The sequence below is a fragment of the Coccinella septempunctata genome, chromosome 4, assembly GCF_907165205.1.
Source record: "Coccinella septempunctata chromosome 4, icCocSept1.1, whole genome shotgun sequence".
NCBI classification, from domain to species: Eukaryota; Metazoa; Arthropoda; class Insecta; order Coleoptera; family Coccinellidae; genus Coccinella; species Coccinella septempunctata.
In genome coordinates, this window is record NC_058192.1 from 3778624 (window position 1) to 3803194 (window position 24571).

A 24571-nucleotide genomic window follows, 5' to 3' on the forward strand; every position below is an offset into this window, starting at 1 on the left:
TGTGTATCATTCTAACTGAACTAGTAGAAACCTCTGTTGAAAAATCAAAGAGGTATGAAGTCGATATCTAACTTCCTTTAACAGGCTTCACTTATTACGGCATTGTTTCCTCTTTCTACCAACAGAGGGCACCTGTATACTCATTTTAATGGATGGTATATTTCAATATTCTTCTGAACTTACTTTTCTCCTGGATAGTGGCAAATAATCTGGATTTCTGCGAAGGAGAAAATGACATTTCTGATTTGGTATCCACGTCTGCTGAACCTGAAGAGGTCTGTCATCCGGATGCAGTTTCCTTTGTTGTTCCTTCTCCGTGTTGACTTCGTAGATGGAGAACTGCTCAACCCTTTCTTTACTGTTATAACAATTCAGCAGTAGAGCTATCAGTTCGTCCGAGGAAGTTTTAGCGCTGACCAACAGACTTTTATATTGAGAATTGCTGTTCAACACTGAGTCGTATATTTTCACCAAACCACCTCTTCTGGTTTGTAGAGAAAATCTGAAAAGAAAGTCATTTATTTGCGTATTCAGAAGATGACTGGCATTTAAATTTTAAAATTCATGATCTTGCACTCACTTTGAGTCTCCCTTAGGATGGCATAGTTGTAGAGCAGCAGGTCTAGCTTCATCATCAAGTGCCAAGATTGTCCTGACGCCAGCTTTTCTCACTGTCACCTCCATACTCAAGTAGAACAATTTTGGATCTCTGTGTTTCATCTTGTATTTGCCTAGCAGCATCCCAACGACTTCCTTACAAGTGCTTTGGAAGGTTATGGATAAAGTTTTGTACTCAATGTCTGACCTCAAGCACCTTGCGTATATTTTGATGGTTGTCTGCAAGAAACGAACAAGATTAGAATTATTTTCAACGAAATCTCGAATCAAAGAACAAACAGTGGCTGTTTTTTTCGATTTTTCAAATGAATATTCAGCTTTTCTGACATTTTTTCAGGTGATCTTATCATTGGGAAGAACTGAATGAAACAAGCACCTTAATTAATTTCCTCGGTTGTACAGAAAAGTATCAGGCTTCGAATAAATGAGGTATTTTTAAAAAAAGTACAATGCTGCATCATTGAGACGACTAGTAACGAAAAGAGCAGACATAATAGATTAAAAGAACAGGAGAATCTTCGTGTTTAAAAACTATTTCTTAGTTTGCATTATGGAAAGAATCACACCGAATCAATTCAAAGAAAAATGGGAATTTTGTTACGGTCCTGATACGAAAGTATATTTAAAATGTCACCTGAGACCACTGGATGCAGCTAATATCTCTTCCACTTCCTGTCGTCTAATTTTATAAGAAAGAAGAGGAAGATAATTCCTGCATTCTGTCAAAAATAGAGTCAGATGGACTCTTTCAATTCATAAAGTGACTATTGGAGCAGATGTCGTAACTATTGAAAGGTATTTGAAATAGAAGGCACATCAATATTCTTAACTAATATGTAAATCTCCTACAGCAACAATTTACCACTCCGGAGCCTTAAGAAAACAACGGCAAAAGTCTGAAAACCAAAAATGGGAGCTCTTCGAATATCAACAGGAAGTTTCTTCGACTCAATCACGAAAATGAAGTTAGGCAGGTGGCGACAGTGCTACCCGCAAACATTTTCCAGCAATTTAGTAGTCCAAACAAACATCTGCATTTGACCCATTTACTACCGGAATCGAGAATCCGTCACATATGGTTTTTTCAACCCCACGACAACATAAATCTGAACACGAGCCCTATAGCGACGTGTCAATAAAACAGTCTCAAACAAGACGTTGGCACATGCCAAGATGTACCTCCTTGTGCCGTCTTCCTGTACGTGAGAGGGTAACGAAAAACATAATATTTCACCCCACTTTCGCAGCTGTGACATGTCAAATTGAACTGCAAACACACCTTCAGCGAATCTAATTTTAGAGACTGGATTTCACTGGAGATGTGTATTTAGGTTAGGTATACCTATAAAAGAGACTGTGGGGGGTTGTAATGTTGCTGGTCTTAACAGAAAGCATTTATTTGCCCTGAATAGGGGTTTAAAGCCACTTGGGATGAACATATTCGTGATTACGTGCTAAACAATGATTGCTGGGGGATTTTTAACATTTAGCAAAAGCTGCTTTTTCTTTATCGAGTGATTGTTTCCAAAACAGAATATTTTTGCTCGATTTTCCACATCACGTTATTTTCATCAATCATATCCTACTTCCTACTATGAAAAAGTATGACTTTTGGCCTTGAGCATTCAATTGGGTTGATACTCAATGTTATTTCACGATTTTTTCATAGGAATCTCAATAACTCAACAACTGTTGAGATGGTAAATCACCATGTAGATTTCCTCGAAGTTACTCTTACAAATACTTGTTCTGCAAGGTACAGAAGAAAAATATGTTTTCATAAGGTAGAACAATCGCATCTCCAACTGGGAAGACATGTCAATAGCGAAGCCCGATACACATACCTTCCATATGGTTACCATAAGTTGCCCTGAAACTATCGCAGACCCAAAGGGTTCGTGCTGCATTTTTTTTGGTGCTTCCGAATTTTCCTTCATCCTCTTAAAACATCCTGTCGCTCACTGAATCCGGACAGATGGCTTCCCTGCAGTTTATGCTTTGCATATGTCTAAGTACCAAATGTTATTCGAACTTATTGAGTGTGCGAGCCGTGGCAAATGTTCTACGTCAGCTTTGGGGAATCGTCTATATGATGTTAAGAAAAAAGTAGAGTCTCTAATGCCTGTTTTTATTGCCTTTTGATGTGTGGAAGCTCTCAGCGTTCGAGAAGTATTTATGGATGATATTAAATTTAAACATATTAACCACGTGTCACTATAGAAAAATATCGCAACGCAAGAAATCGAAATATTTTTCGAGTATAATGCATCCCAAAACTTACGTTTTTTCTAAACGAACTCGCTCGGTGTTACGCCATATGTTTCACAGATCACTTTAACTATTTAAAGACCATTTCATCCAATTAGAAGCGTAGCTCCTTTGTTAAGGTGTGTTTTAATTTTCTTTTGATTATGCCTGGGGGAATGATTCGAGGAAGCTTGGCATGAAATTTTAATTGAGGGTTGTTGGATATCAAAGAAGTTGTGAGCTATTTGGGCGTATTCATCATCTTTCTCCAAATCCGATATTAAGCTTTAGGCTCACGCGCTTCCGGTGTATATTAACAAGCATCCAAAATTAATTTGAATACATTACGACGTTAACGTATCAATCAACGTGTTCGAAAACTTTCACGCCTAGCGATATCAGTGAAAATAATACAGAAATGATTACTTTTCGAAAAAAATATAAACAAGTTTTCAGTAAAAGGGGAAGAAAAGTTAGAACAAGAAGTTACATAATATGAAGATCCATTTTATGAGTTTGATTCACTTTCTGGTTGGTGGATAACTTCTTGGCAATGTTTCGAAGCAGTAAAAATGCAAGGATTTTCAGAATCTTTGAAAATATTCAAAAGTATTGAATGGTAATATTCCCTATTAACTGAAACCAAAGATAGCTAATTATAAATAGGATTTTCCCTATTTCTAAGCAGAATGAATTAGCTCGTTTCTCATAAAAATTTCATTTTCAGAATTCCCAATGAAACAAAGGACAAATAATTATATACGCGATCAAGGACTTTCTAATTGTTTTCAATCCAGTGCGAATTTGCAGATGAATGAAGAAAGTGGCAAAGTTCCCAAAGACAATGGACTTATTCATGAGGTTGATTGAATTAAGAAGAATTAATAGGAATAGAAACTGAGGGATAATTTTCTTATTATATGGCGGCTATTAGATGTAATATGAGAACTGTAGTAATGAATTATTGTTTAAACATGAAAGTCGGGTGTAATTATGCATACCTTCAACAATAATCAAAATACACCATCATTCCAGTTAGCATTTCTATAAGTTGATGGAGCTTGATACCAGTTCCATGCATAAAAAAAAATATTGCGTTACCAAAGCAACGAACAATAACCCAAATGTTTGAACGTTGACCAAAAGCGTGCAAGGATAGAAACATCGCGTTCGATCTGTGCTCGATTTGAAAACGATGTAGACTTCTTAAACCGAATTGTTACTATGTATGAGACTTGGGTACATTTCTACGATCCAGAAACAAAGCAACAATCGATGGAATGGCGACACTCTGGTTCTCAAAAACCTAAGAAGTTCGTGTCCAAAAATCTGCTGGAAAAGTTCTTGCCGCAGATTTTTGGGATTGCCATGGAGTAATCATGATTGATTTTTTGGATAAGGGTAGAACAATAACCGGAGATTACTATTCGACATTACTGACCACTCTACGGGAAAAAATTAAAGAGAAAAGACGCGGAAAGCTATCCAAAGGTGTTTTGTTTTTACAGGACAACGCCCCTGCACACAAATCTCATGTTGCCATGCAAAATATTCGTGATTTACGGTTTGAATTACTAGAACACCCCCTTATTCGCCATAGTTGGCTCCATCCGAATATCATCTCTTTCTTCAACTGAAATTTTCTTCCAACGAGGAGGTAATCAAAGCTGTGGAGGTCTGGTTTGCAGAGCAAGAAGAAAAAATTTTTTTTGAAAGATCTAGAGACGTTGAAGGTTCGCTGTAATAAATGTGTATCCAATTAAGAGGAGAATATGTTGAGTAATTAAATATTTTGACATTAAAATTTTGTTTGGTTCTATAGTAGGCTAAGAATTTTTCAATATATCCTAGTATATTGTGCAAAATATTGGGCATACATCGATGATCAACTTATTAACTAACCCCTATTTCGTCTGGTTTTTAGATTAGAAGCTCTAACAATCCAGCTGTGCTTCGCATGAAACGCCGTCGTAAAGATGGAGTTTTCGTAACCCTAGATTATCCCTGATTTGAAGCCTTTACCGCCTCGCGTTTAAATTTCAAGTACTCAATGTAGGGTGAAACCGTTCCTAATTGTGCTTCCTGTCACTGAGTCCCGTCTTGAACAATCTCGTATCAGGTGGGCACATATTGCGGACAGCACGTGCTACCTCCTTACAAAATGGCTGTTTCCGGTGCCCCGTATCAGCTTACAAAGTACTTACCCCCCTTTGAAAGAATCAAACTCTACATCCGCCCTCTTGTTTCGGCGAACACAAATCTTAACGGTATTACATGACTTCAAGAGTGTGGTCCACCAACCAAACAGTTCGATAAGTACGAATCTGGAAGTTTCAATTGGGGTGTGTAGAATTTAGTCCCTGAGATGCCTAATAACAGTAAAAAATGAGGAACAAGCTGTGTTAACCAGTTTGGACCTTCTAGCTGGACGTTGAACTAGCAGAACCAGCAATTTTTATATATCATAGTCATCTTAGAGTTTGGACTGATGGCCAATATGTGTTAATCCGGTACTGGTTGAGAATAAACTCAAAAAATTGAGTCTCCATGGCAGAAATTCCCACCGATGCTGTTCCGTCTGAAAAAATATTCGCGACAAGGCTGCGCGTCTAAATAGTGGCGATGTCTATCATTGCGGACCAGTGTAGCCGGTCGCCATAGCGGAAGGGCAAAGACCCATAAAACTCAGTCAGGTAAGGGAACATGGGACAGGATGAGCCTTCCCAGCTATGCGGATATCGAATGCGAGCTTGAATCGCAACTTATTAGTCGACTCACATCCTAACAGATACTGAATTCATTAGATGATTATTGTTGCTCGCGGTTAGGCCCGCCGTACAATCGGATTTTACCTAACGCTATTACGAAATCGCTGCATTTTTGGGCGAGGCGTTGAAGTGAAAAAAAATCAATTGATCTCGAGCCATATCTTATAGGAAGAGATTGTCGCTTCCGCGAGCATGGCATTTCGAAACTGGTCCACGGTTTCCACTGGAGTAAAGAATCCATTCAGATTGACTGCTCTCTACAGGGCGTTCATTGAAGATAGGACAAAATGCAGAAGGTAGAAAAAAGCCCATATTTTGTTAGCTCGATCATCACAAACTACACATATGGAAGAATTCCGTTAAAATTCTCGATAAGTTGATAGTTTTTAATGATTTTAAACAATTAAATTAGCCTACTGTTCGTTTTAGTTGCGTTTTTAGGGGTAACCAACCTGACTTCTCACAAGATGTAAGTATTCTGCTGAAAAACTCTTGTGTGTTTCAAAATGAATACTTCTCTGGTCTTATGATCTCAACCCAACGATTTCTGAGAAAAACGGCCTAAAAACTGAAAACACTGAAGCATTTTTCGAATTTTTGTGACATTCTGGCTTCCGGATTCATAAATATTGACTATTCTCTAGAGGCATCCATCTGACAGAATCTGTAACATGTTATCTTGGAACATTTTTGACGCTCCGTATCTCAGAAGGAGTATATATTTGACCCCTCGTTTCATCTTCGGTAAACACCCTGTACGTTAATGTATATTCCGCAAATGGTCAAGTGTATCACACGAATCCTTTGAAGAACCATTCGTGCTCATCAGAAATAAATTCTCAATTAACTGCTGCCAAGTACGATAGAAGAGACAAAGAAAACAAAATTATAAATAATTGATAATATACACCGCGTATTTTGAAATGGAACAATAGTGACCCACATATTTATATCAACCGCGTTTTGCATAATTCTGCCTCGTGTGACTACAGAACACAATGGTTGGCGTAAAAGATTCGGTACTTTTCTCTCGTGGAAACAATTAATTACTTTTTTCAGCTGTTTCGAAGGCTCATTCGGAATTGTCCATTGAAATTGAAATGAAAGGAGACGCGTGAAATACGCGAAAGAGCTACTGAATACAATCATTATTGTATACTGTTGTAGGTATTCTACGAAACAATTTCCTCGTTAATTTGAATGAAAATCGAGAAATATTCTCTTCACAACATGCTCCATTCAAGCTTCAAAAAAGGAGGCAATTGAACGTTCATTCAAAGCCGTATCAGTTGTGTACTTTCAATTTCTCACATATTTGTAAAAAATGATAAGAGTACAATAACTTTTTTATTCGGGAACAGAGAATTCAACAACGAAAAGGGTGCTCAACTTCACTCAAACTGAATATCTACGACTTATTCAAGATAATGTAGTATACAGAGTGAGTATTTGACTCGTACAAATATTTCAACAGAATATTTTTGAGGTCAAGAGGAACATTTTTCCCTATATCATTTTTTTCGAATCTGCTCGGTTTGAAAGATCCAGGTTGTTGAAAAAACATGAAAGAATGTTAGTACTGGTTCTATCTATGTTAAAATATTTGTAGGAGTTAAAGACTCGGCCTGTATATTGAAGCAAATCTCAAAAAGCTACCTTAACTGGGAATAAATTTCTTGAAAACCCCTCAGGAAGAAGTCTATTAACGAATTCATGAAGAATAAATAGTGACATGGGGAATAAGGGCGTTAGAATGATTTTCGAAGCAGAATCAGAGTAACCAATTCGATAAACCACAAGCGGGGTGTCTCAATACCATTGTGAGAAAGTCGATTACGACAAAATGACGCAGATTGTATCGTACCAATGATTAACTTCGCCACAATACCAGCATGGTACCAGACTACAATTAACGACAAAATGCGAGCCATTTCTTCAGTTCACCAACGTCAGAAGCCAATGTAAACGCAATGAGAACAATGGGAAAGAGCAAGGGATACTTTGTGCGGCAGCCAGATGTTATCCCATATAATGTTATGAGAACGTCCCAGCATGAACGAAATTTCTTTACCTCAGCGTTAAGTTTTTCCAGAGTCTTGCAGCATCTCCTCCACTCTCTCACGTTGAGCGCTGTGGGAGTGAGAAAGAAGAATACCAGCACTGAAATGATGTAGACTTTTAGAGCGTTGATGCGTGAGATGCTTTGATGACACTGGGATCTTAATGAAGGGATAATAACATAGGGTAAAGAACTTCCAAGGATGGAATGAACCTTTAATTTCTGAATTGGATATTTTAAGTGGTTTGTATTTGTACACGTAACATGGATTCGAGAATGCGCTTGTAGAAATTTTTCCTCAAGTTAAGACTTCAGTAAAGAATGCAAGGGGGTGATTTTTGTCCAAAAAATTAGGGATAAAGATTCCACTCTCAAAAATTGGAACTTTTCTCACGTTTTTGTTGGTGAAAATGGAAGGCTGAGATATTATTACTACTGTTAGTTGTAGTACTGTTTTTAGGTGTTACCTCTGAGCAGTGTGTTTTGGTAGTCGTACCATAGCTTTTTTCCAGAATGAAGAACTATGTTCAACATTCAAAACGATCCATTCTGTGAATATGTTCTCGCAAACTGTTGTTTAATTGTCAAATCGCATGTTCAATTAAGGTTGCATAGGATGATCTTCAATAATTTCGAGATAATTGATAGGTCTGAACTTCCAAACGGTTAGAATGTTCGATCGGAGCTTACGTCAACAATTTTTTACTTCATTTCATCTGAAGATTCGAATTCTGTCAATTAGTAAGCCAATATGACCACTCGGATATAAATCAAGTTCTATGGTTGGTGGGACTGTGCCTAAGAACATTCCCCATATGTGTTAGTCCATTTCATGCCGCATATTTCAGGGAATTTCGAAAGATGGTTAAAAAATTCCACATCTGCTGAAACTATTCCTCTTCAATGAAATAGGACACCTTTCAGTAAACTATTAGAGTATAGAATCAAATGGATGAACGAGAGTGTCAATACTTTCACTTTCCAAATCAAAACTCGGTAATATGACCCATTTAAATTTAGGATTTTTGGTGATTTTAGTCTTTCAGTGAATTTGGGTTTTTACACCAAATAATGATTTGGGAAATACATAGCTGACACAGTAAAATATTTATTCCTCAATGTTCGATGTTTTTCTCGTGTGATATCTCCAAATTTGTGTCCCAGTCTCAAGTGACAAAAAGTCGAAATCATCAACCATACCATACAGTTACTCAACACTGTCATAATCACCCAGAAACACTCGAAAGACGTGGGAAATCTCTTAACAATCCCGTAGAGAGAATTGGGTTGCAGCCATGGTAAGGTCGATTGAAGGCCTCCGAAATACAATTGAAACACGACCCAACTGTGGAACGCAACACCGAAGTGTCTTTCCCACAGATCACTGAATGTTCTCTTGAACGGGTTGTAAGTACGAAATTCCAAGACTACGGTTTCTCTCATCCGGACGGAAATGGTTGTTTTTGTTTTTCTCTCCGGATTTCGTCAAGCGACTTCGTTAGAGTCGCAGAGATCTTGGTGTTAATGATGTGCGGTCACTAATGGACTGGCTGAGAAAGGAAATCTGGGTCTCGAAATTCGCTACCGAAAGAATAGATTCTACATTTGAAGGAGGAGATCTATTGTGTCCTCATCAGAACCGTCTACGGAGTTCTAATGATAAATTCCAGTATCTGGGATGGTTTCTTCAACACAAGAATCGATTCCCGAATCAGAATATGGATGCTATTAATGTAATACGGAGGAGGACATTCAGATAACGAAACAGATAACGCCTCGATCATTCAAATCGAAAAATTGTATTTGCCTTCGAAGATAAACGCCTATTTACACACGAATCACATCCATATTCCACGGAGTGTGAGAGAACATCGCCGCACAGATCGTAAAGTACCACAGTTCCATTGTCTTCCCGGAGATCTCGACAGGGATCCATCAATTCCATTGTCGACACCTCTGGGGTCAATCTTCGAAGAATGTCCTTGTTTATTGAAATCTCCTCATTCAAATTCGCATCTCGGATGCATATTTATACGATCCCCCCATCAGTCATCCTTAACTCAGAGTAAAACGAGAATATTTTATGAGATCCCATCTCAGGTCAACCTTTCCTCGTCATTTATGCCCTTGAAAATCTTCAAGACTGCAACAATGAAGTAGATATATCTTTAGGTGCGAAATTTAAAGTACTTTCTCAAAGACAATGGAAGAATCGAATTAATCATGTCTTGGCAAACCACTGCCATTCGATTCTAAATGCTCACATGAATTTTCGTAAAACCATTCAAAAAATTAATAAGGGCAGAGTTGGAGTGGTATTTATTTAAACAGTCTGTGTTGGCAGTCATGGTGTCATAATGGAGGTCGTATAAAAACTAATCCGCTTCAGAATCCTGAAATTCAGCTGTTTCCTGAGGATGTGCTGAACGCAGAAAAATTCTGTTCTTTCGGTAAATGAAGCAGATGAGGGGAATACTCACGGGCTGTATAAATTGTACACTCCTTTTTATAGCGCTTTAACAGGTTGGGCTGACGCCATCAATCATGATGCCCCTATTCATTACATTACATGGAAACTATGAACGTAATCATGCTGAAAGGTTAATTTATTAATCGATCGAATTTAGTCTTCAATCGATTCATACTCGTCGACCAATTTTGTCGTCGTCTAGCCAATAATAGTAGATATATTCATAATGATCGCAGATATGATCGATTTTGAGTCGTCCACAAAAATTTTGCATTGCAACATGGATTCGATTGCAGTTGGGATTCTGTGCTTTGCAGAATCAGTTCATCACATGGTAAAATTGTGAGTGGGATGTAAATGAACGTAATGCAAAGTACTTACAAGTACTTACACACCTAAATAACATAATTGCTCTTCCAAAAAACTCTGTTCCTTACACAACAGCTCATCAATATTGATACAGGAGACGTTATGAGATAATGACAGGTTTGCCTGTGTTTTGTTAGGCTGGGTTGGGATTCATTGCTTATCGATACTTCGACAAGCTTAATAATAGTTGGTATAGGTCGATTCTTCCATAAAATATGGTTAACGAATGATTCAGTTACAGTTTAACCGACAATAATTGCCATTTCATGAAATATGATGCAGTTTTCAATCATGATTAGCCGGTATAGAACTGCCCATAACTAATTCAGATCAACCAGGGAAACTAGTGAGCATTCCTGAATCTATACTATGAAAAAGGCCTACAAAACCTAGCACTTCTGTTCTAATAACCGTTTCACGAGCATTTCATTTCCTCTAATTAGCAATAATGCGTTCAAACTTAATTTATGAAAGTTAACTTCCCGCACTGACATTTCTTATGGCATCTCGGAAAACGTAAAGCTCCTAATCTTTCTTGTGATTACGTATTTGGTATTCCGTATACTTATTCGTGTACTACTGTTTTTTTCTCGCAAAGGTAATAAATACTTCATTAATTTATTCCACCCATGTTTCAATATCAACAAACTCCAGAATGAAAGTGTCAACTCTTGAATTTTGATCGGCATGCATTTAACATTAACATGATTTTATTCACAACGTACATGTGTGAAATTCATATGAGGGGGAATACCTGAAGCTTAATTTTATCATTCATTCGAACAGTGGTGTTGTAGGATAGGTTGAATAAAAAGTTGATACGTATGTGTAAACCGACACAATTCCATCAAGATGTATTTTCCGCTGAATTTTCTGAAGAAACGATTAAATTAGACAGTCTCCCAGGCAGTAGATGAAAAGCGACACTCAAAAGAACTGGAACAGTTATAACTATCTCATGTAGGTATAATTGAATTAGAGACAAGTGATATAAAATGATATAAGCTGCTTCCCACGCGTTCCTTTCATTATGCTTTTATTCAATTCAGTTCTTCTTAGAAAATAAACACAAACTCTTCTCTCTAAGCTTCCTATTATCTACGTCATATGCTAGAATTTCGAATCCTTAGGTTAGGGATAAGGTAGATTTTCTCACCTGTAGGTTGTTTGTGGATTCGTTGAGCGAGGAGTAACTTGAAGATCTGCTTCCTAGGGGTTCTGGACTTAAACTTCCATAAGAAGTCGTCGAACTCAGGGAAACTGTATCCGCTCTACTCCTGTAAGGAGAAAGCTGCACATGTTTCATCATCTGTAACAAAAAAAATTCAGTAAAAAACTTTTCCAGAAAACCGAAATGAAATTTAGTTCTTCAGTTGGGAATTCATAATTTGGAAACAAACGTCTTAGTATGACATAAATCAGAATATCCACCATCTAAAACAAGAATTTCTCCCCAGACTCTGAATGATGTACTTCATGAATAATTGACCCATTGTTGTACCACCTTATTTGTTCATAACATGCGAAAAGATATTCGAAAGAAAGGAGACACTTGTGGGAGATGTGCACTGCAAAGTTTCACTTGGAGAATAATGGTCCATTTCAGACTGATTTACTTGATCACTTCAAGGCAACGTCGATTATGGTCACATTTTGTAAGGATGATGCAGATCTGTCCCAAGATTTTCTTGTTAGGATGGAAAATTGACTCATAATCGTGAGAAATACCGTGCCAATTTTCCTATTGAAAGACCTTACAACATTTCCCGAAGATATGAATCGTTTGAGCTCACACAGTTGATAATAGAAGACAAACTTATCAATATGTTTATATGAATATGACAAAAAATCATCTTTGCACCATTCCGATAATTGTTCACGAGAATTTCCCCTTGTAAATGGTCGTAAACTGTCACAATTTAAACCTCCAAGGGTAGTCAAGAGTCGGCGAAACCCAAATCACAAATGGGACAAATCTGTAATTCTGTAACTCGACGACTAGACGTGACATAAAGACAACAAGTCTCCTGAATTATTATTTATTGCGGGCAATTCTCAAGTCACAGCAATTTATTGCAGAGAACCCTCCTGTCAACAATGGTTCTTTTCACGGTGCCGATTATGACTTGTTGTATGTAGTTCAAATAAGTGTCTGGACCAAAAGAGAGCAGATAAATGTATTTCAGGCATTCCTGCGTTATCACCAGACAGAGAGAACGATTTGAAATTCCGTCCACGAGATAACAGTAACACAGCCAGTGTTTCTTTCTGTGTGAAGTGTGAATATTGCAGACATGAGAAGTGTCCATATACGCCAATTCGATTATGAACAACTGAGCACTGTTTAGCGCAAACCGCTGATCGAAAATATTCCCCATGGGAATTGTTCGTTGGGATATATGATACCCGTGTTCGAGATCTAGGAGATTCGAAAACAGAAATACAGATCGCAAGTTATCATAGGTACTACACTGTGCAAAAAAATTAACGCACATTCTGAAAAACTCAATTTTAATGAAAGTTAACTCTACATTGACTTTATAACCTATTTTTTATGTTCTCTCCGGAAGGTTTTGAACGAAACAAGACACATAAAATGGAAGAAAAATTCAGGATTTCACCGAATCTTATGTGAAAGAAGAGAAATGAACAATTTTCAAAATACTGAAATGCTGATAAGTGATTTAATACTTGGTATTTCCACCCCTTGCGTTAATTGCAGCTCGGCAACGACGGTTCATACTCAAAATGAGTGATCTTAAAATGTTCTGATCTAATCCTTCCCAGATTTCCCCGAGTTGGATTCCTAAGTCATTAAGAGTAGCTGGATGATTTTCTGAACTTCTCAGCCTTCTATTGAGGTTTGTCCCAAACCTGCTCAATCTGATTGAGATCTGGACTTCTTGCTGGCCAAGAGACTTCAACCTCTTCAAGGTACTCCTGAACGATGCGCGCACGATGGGGTCTGGCATTATCGTCCATAAAAATGAAATTTTCACCAATGTATGGGGCAAATGGCACTACATGCTCTTCAAGAATGTTCCTCATATACTTATCAGCCTTCATAGCTCCATTATCAATAACCACAATGAGCTTGTGCGAGCAGTCAAAGATATTCCACCCCATACCATAAACGATCCTCCCCCGAAACCAGTAGTATTCAGGAAATTGCACTGAGCATATCTTTCATGTGGACGTCTGTATACAAGGGAACGTCGATCACAATGGTAGAGGCAGAATCCAGACTCATCTGTGAAGAGAACTCTTTCCCAATCGGCCTCTTCCCAATGGATATGCCCTCTCGCAAAATCCAAACGCGCCCTTCGATGGGCTGGGGTAAGAGCTGGGCCTCTTGCCCTGACACGAGGCCTCTCTGAGGCGATTTCTTATTGTTTGAGTGCTAATTTGCATCTCATGAGTTTGCTCAAGCTGAATTTGAAGGAGGCGAGCTGTTGCAAACCGTTGTCTCAACGAAGAAACTCTCAAGTAACGTTCTTGAATGGCAGTTGTTACCCGTGGTCTACCCTGTCCTGGTCTTCGGACATTCATGCCTGTCTCCCTGAATCGCTGCAACATTCTGGACACACTTGTATGGGAAACTCCAAACCTTTCTGCAATTCTTGTGTATGTGCACCCTTCTTCTCGCAAAACTACCCTACCGCTTGGGCACATTCCTCTTGGGTCAAATTGCGTGTTTCGCGCGAAACTTAGTTTCAAGAGTTTGTTGGTTTTTATGGTACATAATGGTCATAATGAGAAAACTGGAAGACGTGGGTGATATCTTGTGTTCGAAATAGATTCATCAATTAAATGAAAAACTATATTCCAAAATTCATTTCGCATTCGATGAAACCGTTTGTGAGATAAAACTAAAAATAACATTTTCATAAGGTTTTTTCAACAGCCTGTATCTTTTAAACCGAGCCGATTCGGAAAAAATGGTATAGGAAAAAATGGTTCCTTTTGGCCTTAAAAATCTAGTGTTAAAATATCTGATATTCGATTCTCCAGAAAATCAGCCTGAAACATCCGTTGATTTCTGATATCACGCACGGTATTCTTCAAAAGCAAGTTTATGCGTCCTAGTTTCATACCAAGAACCTTCCAGACCACCTCAAGAAACCGCAAAAGTTTCAGTTTTCATAAAATTGTAGACCGACCATGGTCCGAGAGTAAGGATATCGATTTCACACCATTGTTGGTGGATCATTATTATTTATTAAGTCTACTCTAGAAGAATGAAGGAAATTGATACTCGATTCTGAAGCGGTAAATATTGCCGACAGTATTGTGTGAAGGAGATAGAGATGTTACATTGCTCTCTTAGGCTCAAATTCAGGAAAGCAAATTAATTAAAGCTGTATAATGAATTCAATTAATCCATTTCACCATTTTTTTCTTCAATTGAATATTTTCTGAACTCTGTCGAAGCCCCAGTTGAATCAACGCTGTGTCTGGAGTTGTTCGGCAATTTGCTGAAACAATTTCCCAACTCCTTATCTCACATCCAATGAAATAAAGCCGAAACGTTCGGAATGAATGTGTTTCTTTGAATGCAGCGTTTCGAAGGGTTCAAAAGTCAACGAAGTGTCCGTATTCTTATGGAAACAGATGAACCTTTATCCCGTGACTCGTGCCGTGAAACCTCTGAGAGCATTTCTTCGTATATAAAAATATACGTGTACTGTTGGAGCCGCTCTAAAGATTTGTGCTGCGATAACCCGAAGAACTGTGACTTTGTTAGAATCGGAGGGCACACTTATTTCGGATTTTTCCAAGGAAAACAAATAGTACGTTCCATTTGAACCCGACTCTTTGATGTTGTGAGGAGAGAACAATTTGTGGTCCACAACTCTCTCTTCATTTCAGGAAAATTCTCTATATGGTAAATGAAAGCATTTTGTTCAAAGTATTTCAAGCCATATTGTCTTTTTACAGGTCAATAAGTGTGATACAAAATTAGCCACTTGGTAGTTTTCTATCGGTTTCAATTCAACACAATAAAAAGGCTCAGTTCGACTGGGATTATCACAATATGAGATTCCATTTTGTGAGGGAAATCCAAACATTCTCCAGCATTTTTGTGAGCCTTATATGTGGAAACCAGTTTTTTAGGAAATAAATTTCAGATCACCCAAAATCAATATCAATTCCCGATTTCAATGCCCTTAATGATCTGTTCAAATGCCACTAATTGACTTCAAACGGATGTATTTAATTACTGTAAAGGTGAAAGAAGCAAGTACGCAGGATGTTTGCTTAGAAAACTATCAAATTATGCAAATCAAAACCGAAGAATTTCTTCTATGGATGAGTTATCGAATCAAGATGAAACATTCTATTGGCGACGTCGAAGAAATTGCATCCTTCATAAAAAAAGTGGCATTCGCGAAGAAAAATTCACGTATACTGACCCCAATAAAGTAAGAGCGGATGCTTTAAGGTCAGCAACATACCATTGGTAGACAACACCCGAAGAAAAAAGGAGACACTTATGAAACTTGTCTACCGAATTTGCTTTTATAGATAATGATTGAATCGATCCTTTTCAACATCTGCATTTCATTACCTACCTGTATATACCAAACCCTGGAGTTTAATGCAAAAAGATCCATTATATTGGACGGTTAATGATATAAAAATTTGTTCGTATTAGGATTTATTTAATAATCATGAGGAAACTTCAGAATAATCAATACAACTAAACACTTTCACTTTCAAATTTCTTCTGCATATCAGGAAATAGTGTTAACTAGTACTTCCCGTAATTTTTCTTGTACAGTCCAATCATTAAAAGTCACATCGAAGGCTCAAGTTTATTTACACGTTTTCTGTTAATGAGGCTGTGCAGGAAAATGCAATAAAATGATGAAATGAAGCATCAAAACAACAAAACAATTTTGTATATTACTTCAAGGATTGCCTTGAAAAGTTGTACCCATTCCAAGGAAGAAGAAAAAATGAGATATTCAATGATCAAAGGATATTTAGTCTTCCGAATCTGCTAAACAAGTTTATATGAGAGCAAACTGATATTGCCTCAGATGTTTACACTTGCAAGATTGTACATAAGAGGGGTTAATTAATTATTTACTAATTTCATACCTTGCGGTCTAATTTCATGTAGCTTTGATGATTAGGATAATTCTGAACGGATTGTTTGGTATAATGAGGTCAGTTTGATTAAATTTCGGTGACTACTGAACGTGTCATTATTACACTGGAAAACAAGTAGATTTTTCGTTTCGTCCACATTCTCTCATTACCGTTCATCGCGTTAAAATCTCGCAAAAACCCGGCCCATACGAGTTGCTACATCCATCCTACAAAATCCTGATTTCCTCCGTCTGGCAAGGCCAAATTCGGAAATTTCAACCCACCGCGTTCAATTTCTACCTTAACGGATGCGTGGGGGTGTTAATCCACCATATGTCCGAAGATATAAACCATTGTTTGACTTCAACGCAAGAACAGGACCAATTCAAACCAGTTCCCGACAACAATAAGATGCATATTCCGAAAGCAGCAAAGCTACGGACGCGAACATGAACTACATGTAGGTGCCTTTAATCACAGATGTTCGTAACTGAATGCTATTATACCAGGTGAACATTATCAGCCTACACCTATAAGCCTAGCGTAAAAATCCGAAGGATTGACAGGAAGTTGTATTAGCACCTGTCTGTGGTAACTAATCATCATTCAATGAAGAAAGATCAATATTGTCCGTGGGTGAGCAGGGCCATCAGGAGGTTATCTCATTCGACAGCCTACATTGTCAGGAATGGCATAAACCACCTTAAAGTTCAACGTTTTACTGTTACGAATTAAATTTTCTACATGAATTGCTGATGATGCAATATTTTTACGACTGAATGTGGATCTTGATCGGGGATAAGCTTAAAAGGATATCGATAAACGCTAAATGATCTGGGACACTTTGTGGGATGTTGTTTTTACATTTCGGTAACACCTACATAACGAGATGTTCGAACTCTTATTCCTTTTTCGCTACAAAAACATCTTGTTGTGGTTAAAAATATTTGTTGAAAGTCCTACTGAAGAAAAGAACCGAAAGATGATTTTTGTCCGGAAAATTGGTCGTATGTCCAAGAAATACATGAGATGGTTTAATTTTTATACCATATTATGTAGTGTGAACTTCATTGAACTTAATGAACCCAAATTGAATATTCGTTTAATGAATACAAAAATTAATGCATGTGGTGGAAATTGATGTCACTAGTCCCTCCGTGTATATAACGAGTATATTGAGTAGAGCGGAAGTCCAATGCATGGGATGTGGGTCCGGATATTGTCACTAAAACTGATTGTCCCATAATCGATGGGGATTTGGAAATGTTTCCAGAGAATGCAAACGCTGATTCAAAAATTTCGAGTAATCATCTTTCGAAAAAATTTCAAAATTCAATCAAAAATTGTAGATATATAGACTGAAATAATCAATGCTTCAACCCTAAAACTGATTCACTTTTGCTTCATTTCACACTTCTTTCGCTTGTTCATAGAAACAAGTATGTTATCTTATATCAACTTGAATTCAGTGCAGACAAAAATCCATATATTATGTAAAATAAGATTATCCTCCTCTGACTCTATTTCGGATTTTTTTATTAACAAGCTTGCATCGACTTCCTGTTATAGGACGCGTTGGAAAGCATTGACACATTGATGACTCCTCTTCGGTTCAGAACTGTCATGAAAAATTCTCAAACTTCCTGGAAAGAAACACAATATAAATCTCGAGGCGTTGAAAAGACCAGTTCATACAACAAACGAGTGATTCAGACTCTACTCTGGCTGGCCGTTTCAATAGTGAACTGTTTTAATTTCTAGTTTCCTGTATCCTGTTTGAGATCACACGGTATTTAATGCTCTCAATGCAACGTCTGATCGGTTCAAACGTGCCGTCATATCCTTTCAGTTTTATTCATGGATATAAAACGAGAAAAATAATCCTACACGAACAAATATTCGTGGAATGTCCCTTTTTTCAAACTTTTTCGAAAATTTTAAGGAGGCAGTACGCGGAATGTTGTGCACAAAGCTGGATAAAGGCGCATTCTAACCTGGGGAGTCAATTTTCTTAGAAATGCATCATCTTCAGATTCACAATGGTACCTGCTAAGGGTGTTGAACTCCAGAGTGTTACTTTTGTGTTTATATGAATAGTCCTTCAGTATACGGTAGAGTGTGGGCGAAATAACAATGATGAGAGGAGTATTGAGTGAAGAAAAGAAACACTTTGCCATGGTATCATTTTCGCGTCCATCATAGCAGCATATATCTGCAATCCTAGTAGTCAAACACACTTAGTTGATGAAAGTTGTCACCTCTGGCACAACTCTGAGAAAATTCTCTCGGTTCACTTTTTGTGAGAGCAGATAACACAGAACCCACTCTGTATCTTATTTGAAAAAATCAATTTCTAGGAATTATTACCAATAAATTGATCAATACCTACGTGCACATCCAAATAATCGATTAGGGAAACAAGTTGGCTGAGCAAATATAACTCTGATAATCATATATTGCTCTAATACCACGTCGAAAAAAGTTTCCCTATTCTCATCAGCCAAAGTGGCGAATCGACTGTATCTGGGGTATACCCAATATGGGGTTAATGCCCTGGGACAACACCTAGCCACAATACCACTATGCAGTTGGACGTACCGCACCCACAAATAGAAAACAGAGGCATCCATTCCTAATACGCCCTTTTTTCCACCCATTTTATGATTGAACATAACGACCTGGACTTGGCACGCTCTCGGACACGTGACGTGTATGACAATAATTGAGACGAACCGAAAAATAGCGTCATTAAATTTCAATTGGTTTTTACTATTGAACGCTCAAGGCTGCCACTCATTACCGTCACGGAACTAATCCGATTAGATACGGTTTTACCAGAAATTCGAAGGATTACCAATGCTTGAGTTGTAGTGTGGAAATGGAAGTATATTTTTAATACACCTGGAAATCTAGAAGTCTGAAAATTTTCAGTGGTAGGTTGTCCTGAAAGCGTGACGAAAATGTTCTTCTGATTGAATTCTTGTCGAATGATTCTAGGAATGGCATCCGAGCTATGGGATCTATTTTCCGCTAGTGAAGCTCAAAATTCCCCATGCAAATTTGTAACAACAATAACTTGATATTAATAGTTCTTAGTAGGCAAAACATGATCTTGGCCAAGAATACAACATTTGTTTTCATTCTCTCACATTTCATGAGGAGATGTTGCCCTCGGTGAATCAAGGTTCAGGAACTCACATTGTATCAGTTGTGGATTCCGCCCGATCCTCACATAAGGGATACCTATAGTTATGTGAGCAAAATAGAGCAAGTTCCAAGTTAATATTTCAAAGTGGACACTTATTAACTACGACAAGTATGTGGTATACGTAATTTTCGAAGAACTTGGGCTGTTCACAATATGCATAGGTGTCAACATACAGTCGTAACCTCAATACCTCATTGATCAAATCCACCCATATCCGAATTAATTTTATGCCGAGAAATATGAACATAGTTTATCATTACTCAATTACATAAAGTTGTCAAGCCTACACTTTATTTAGGAATATTATTGCATCTCACTCTTTATACAAATCTTCATTCGGCCAACTGACTACTTGTCTACCTCTATGTGGTGGTGCACCATGGTGCTGATACCACATTTTTATATTTTTTTTCATAAAAAGAACAGACGTGTAAAAACAGTCGAGAAAAATTGATTCATTTAGCTATATCGACCCGGGTCATTTTACTTACTAATTCGAGGTCGTAGATCACGAATATGCAATTAGATTTTTTGTAGGATCAGTATTTTGGGAAATAAATCAAATCAAATGTAAAAGTTCGAAAAAATTTATCAACTTTGAGGAGCTGTAGCAGCCAGAAAAAAAACACTAGACATGATCTGAATTTTCTAGTTATTGACTGGTTCTTTGCTAATAAAAAAACTACATTTCATACATCTAGCGCGAACTGTTTAGTTTTTATGATTTTTTCCGCGAAGGTCCAAAATTTCCGATTTTCCATCGACCATAACTTGAAGAATAATTTTTTTTTAAAATAACTGTTTGCACATTCGTATTCTACGCCCTCAAATTAGTGTACAGTATAAATTTGGTTTCGATCGGAAACCAAAAATATTTTTCAAAAAATCGCAAATTTTTCCATGCATATGTATGGAAAAATTTGAAAAATTTTCGATCTCTCCGATTTCCACCAAAATTGGATTATCTACTAAACCGAGGGCGTAGATTACGAATATGCAAACAGAATTTTGCTGAAAGAACGAGTTTTCAAGTTATGGTCGATAGAAAATCCGAAATTCAGGACCGTAGCGGAAAAAATCATAAAAACTAAAATGTTCGCGGTAGATGAATGAAATGTGGTTTTTTCTATTGGCACAGAACCAATCTATCCCAAAAAAAATCAGCTTATGTTTAGTGCTTTTTTTCCTGGCTGCTACAGCTTATCAAAGTTGACCAATACTTTTCCAATTTTTCCACTGAAACTGTTTTTTTTCCCAAAGTACTGATACTAGGAAAGAACAGGCCTAATCAAATCCTGCACTTCATTATATAAAACTATATTCGCCCAAATTTATATACTCGAGAGAATCGATTGAACAAACTCTATCACATGAAGAGTGATCCTACAATAAATATTCAATATTATTCATGATGCTACAACTTTTGCATTGAATATTTTGCATACTGATTGAGGAAGCTGACGAAAGCTTCAAATTATAATAGGCCATGACTGTTTGTTATACAAAAACGTGACAGAGAGAGACTGATCAAGGTAAGAGTGTGAGTTACAGAGAAAAAAGTGTGGGACAACGAAAACTTCACACGCCTCTTAAAAATGAAATTTATCTACTTAAATCTCGCAGTGTTAGAGTTCCCAAGGAACTTTTTGGAATGTTCCAGTCTCAATAGATTCCTCCAGTGTAATAATCTTTCGTTTTTATCCCTCTTCTCAAACGTTTCCCTGTAGGTACAAACATTTTTCTATAGCACATAGAAAGGTTCTGAGCCAATACGTAGTCAGAGAGGCCCAGGATCTGTGATTCCTAACTGTCTCTGAATTAAGACCTTGAGGGAATGATACAACCGTCTCCTGCTCAAAGTCGACAGCTCTTATGGTTCCAGGATAATCTATTTCGAAATAGCAAGAAATTTCTTTCCTCCACTAGTAATCCATCAAGTTCTCGAGTTACCCAGGGAGAGGCTGTATACAATCTATCGAATAAATTGCAGAAAACTACTGGTAACGTGTTCAATCATAACTCGATCACATCCGTCGACTGCAATAATTCGAGAGTACACCGAATTGCTACAGATACAGTCGGTCAGTTACTCTACTGTTTCGAACTAGCAACTTCCCTAGCTGCAGGCAAGGTAACACTCCAGCTCGCTCTTACGCTCAACTCACTACGGCTACCTCAGAAGCAAAAAGACCGCATTCCACAGCATCTTTTTATCGGTTTCTTTCTCGCTCGATCTTTCTTGTTGCGTTTGAAGGAAATTGTGATGACGAAATAGCGTCAGATCTTATTTCTTTTTGTGAATTCGCCACTTGCACGTATCCCCGCTGTGAAATGCTCGAGAATTTAGATACGCAAGAATGGGCATAGTGTTCGGGCGGTTGTTTCGGTTTGGGACATTTAAATTCTGATTGCGAACCGGGTAATTGCTGATATGCAAATTTCGTTGGGAGAAAATAGACGCTCACCTCTGCAGAAATTCATAGGAAATATGAATACACGTTACTGTTGTTCGCTTAGGATCTCATATTTTTGGAATTCACAAAAAACACTTTCTGATACTATGTGAAAAATGAGAGTTTTATGACAGCTTCTCGAATATAAGAGGATTATAGATGTTTACTTGAACAAAAAGCTGACATAACCTAACTCGTTTTACAAGACAAGCAACTTTATCGCTGAAGATGTCAACACACAACTTTCTCGTGTCCCCAGAGGATCTTGATCGATATAGTCCAGTATTCTGCGAAAACTGCAGTGGGGAAATGCACACAGGTAATTCTACGAAATTGGCGTAATTCTGCTCTCAATTTTCAAACAAGATACAAATGCAATTTGATGTCGCAATTACAAGAAAGAAAAGGCAAGGTCAACGAACGTACGTATGCGGAATTGTTCTTTATGTGAGCTGTCCCGTCACGGTTTTTAGTTCGGAACCAGACAAAGGATCGGTTGATTGATCTGGGGCCCGATTGCCGAATTCCCAATAGTTTTAGTTTACAGTTGAGATGTAACTGTTTCACCTTGATGCTCATCTCATCTCGGTTCTGTATCTGTTGCGTAATCTAGAATCTTTCCGTGTTTTCATACGTCATCCAGAGGCAGTGCACAGAAATTGATGGGCGTATCGAAAAATTTGAATTCCTCAGATATGGGAATTTTTCTCATGTTTCCATTCATAAAATAGGAAGAATGAAATCAGTGTTTTCTACCCTTGCAGGTCAGTTTTCTCGGAAAGGTTCCAGAAAATGCGGTTTCCAGATCAAATTAACCTTTTCGATAAGTTAGGGTGGTTTTGAGAGGTGGGTAGCCTTAAAAACAACAATAAAACCCTATTCTTCGTTTAGAACAATGACAGTCTATTGACGAATTGAAAATGTCAACGAAATATCTCTAGCTCTGTTAATTTAATCAACGAAAAAGCTCCTGCATTCTTCTCCATCTTGCCATCTTCAGTAAATATCCTGTAATTGTTTGTTTTGTCAGTTATGTAGTGGTAGCAGTGAAATTATGAGATGATACTCTGACAATTTCTCTTATACTTAAGTGAATTCTATCTGAAAAAGACAACCTTGGGATAACATATAATTGAAACGAATTTTTTCATTTCCACTCAGAACACAAATTTATAAATAATTCAATAAACGATTAACTATTTCAACAGAACGTCACCGATTAACGTAGCAATGTAACCTTGTTCGGTCTTGATGACTAAAGGTAGTGTAACGCTTACATATTTTATGGCAGAAAATAAATCAACACTTCGGCTTGCATTTATAATTTACCTACGTTAGGCTTCTGTGAAATTCGTATTTCCCGAAATTAGCAGTGACACAATTGTTCCGAGAAACAACGATACTTTTAAGTGTGGCAATTAAAGCGGAATAACCTGTACAATTTTTGAAAATCGCTTCGCTGGAATTGGCCTTACCCAGAGGGTGTTCACGAATTCCACAGGAAAGATTAGCATTTGGTGAATCAGCCTGTGAAAACCGTATTGGTATAGAAATGACGAGACAATAAGAACTTTCTCATTAGGAATTGGACAGCAAGCCATTCATGCTACAGTTTTTCGATTAGAATATTTTCCAACAAGAAAAACTTTGGATTCGGGTTTTCAATTTGCGGATATAAATGTGAGAGTTGCTACTTATTTCTCTTCGTGAATTCGAAACATGTAATTGTTTCTGATGGCTTAACTCATCCTTCGTGACAAACTCCATTTGTATCTTCATGTTGAGGAATCATGTCATTATATACCATCACAATTTATACTGAAGAAACATGTATGTATACTCGTTAATCGGAGAGATGGTAGAAATAATTTTTAAAATTGCTCGGAGAGCACAATTTAACGGAAATGTGGGACAGTAAGAGCAATATGAAATTATATTATTAAAGTAAAAAAAAGATTTGGATACCCATTAATACCCATTTATTTTTATCAAGAAATATTGCATTCGTGGAAATTTTTTTCAGAAGTCGTCAATGTTTGTGAGTTCTCTAGTGAATTAGCTTGAATTTTGTCCCAATACTTCACATATCATGTAGTCTGGCATGCCTGATTCGGCAATACGAGTGAGAATTTCAGGAAATCCTGTATTTCCCAAAGTGTTGATGGTTATGTTAATTGTTCACCCAACGTCGTTCATCATATAGTCCACGTCAGTTTGGACATGAGGAAAATTGCTGCAAAATGGATTCCCAAATGTTTGAATATTGACCAAAAACGTGCAAGG

The 24571-nt window shown here is 37.4% G+C and overlaps 1 protein-coding gene across 2 annotated transcripts in view; it reads right to left on the reverse strand.

The window, feature by feature from the left end:
- LOC123311074 overlaps positions 1-24571 on the reverse strand; it is a 31004-nt gene that overhangs the window by 814 nt on the left and 5619 nt on the right. The window contains exons 1-4 of one of the 2 annotated variants that reach the window (XM_044894839.1): positions 12596-12616; positions 11688-11840; positions 581-837; positions 184-502 (exon numbers count right to left, since the gene is read on the reverse strand). In XM_044894839.1, the coding sequence (XP_044750774.1) occupies positions 184-502; positions 581-837; positions 11688-11840 (729 nt within the window). In that variant the 5' untranslated portion in view covers positions 12596-12616. Of the gene's footprint in view, positions 1-183; positions 503-580; positions 838-11687; positions 11841-12595; positions 12617-24571 lie in introns of those variants that run through there. The other variant, XM_044894838.1, reaches the window with a different exon arrangement.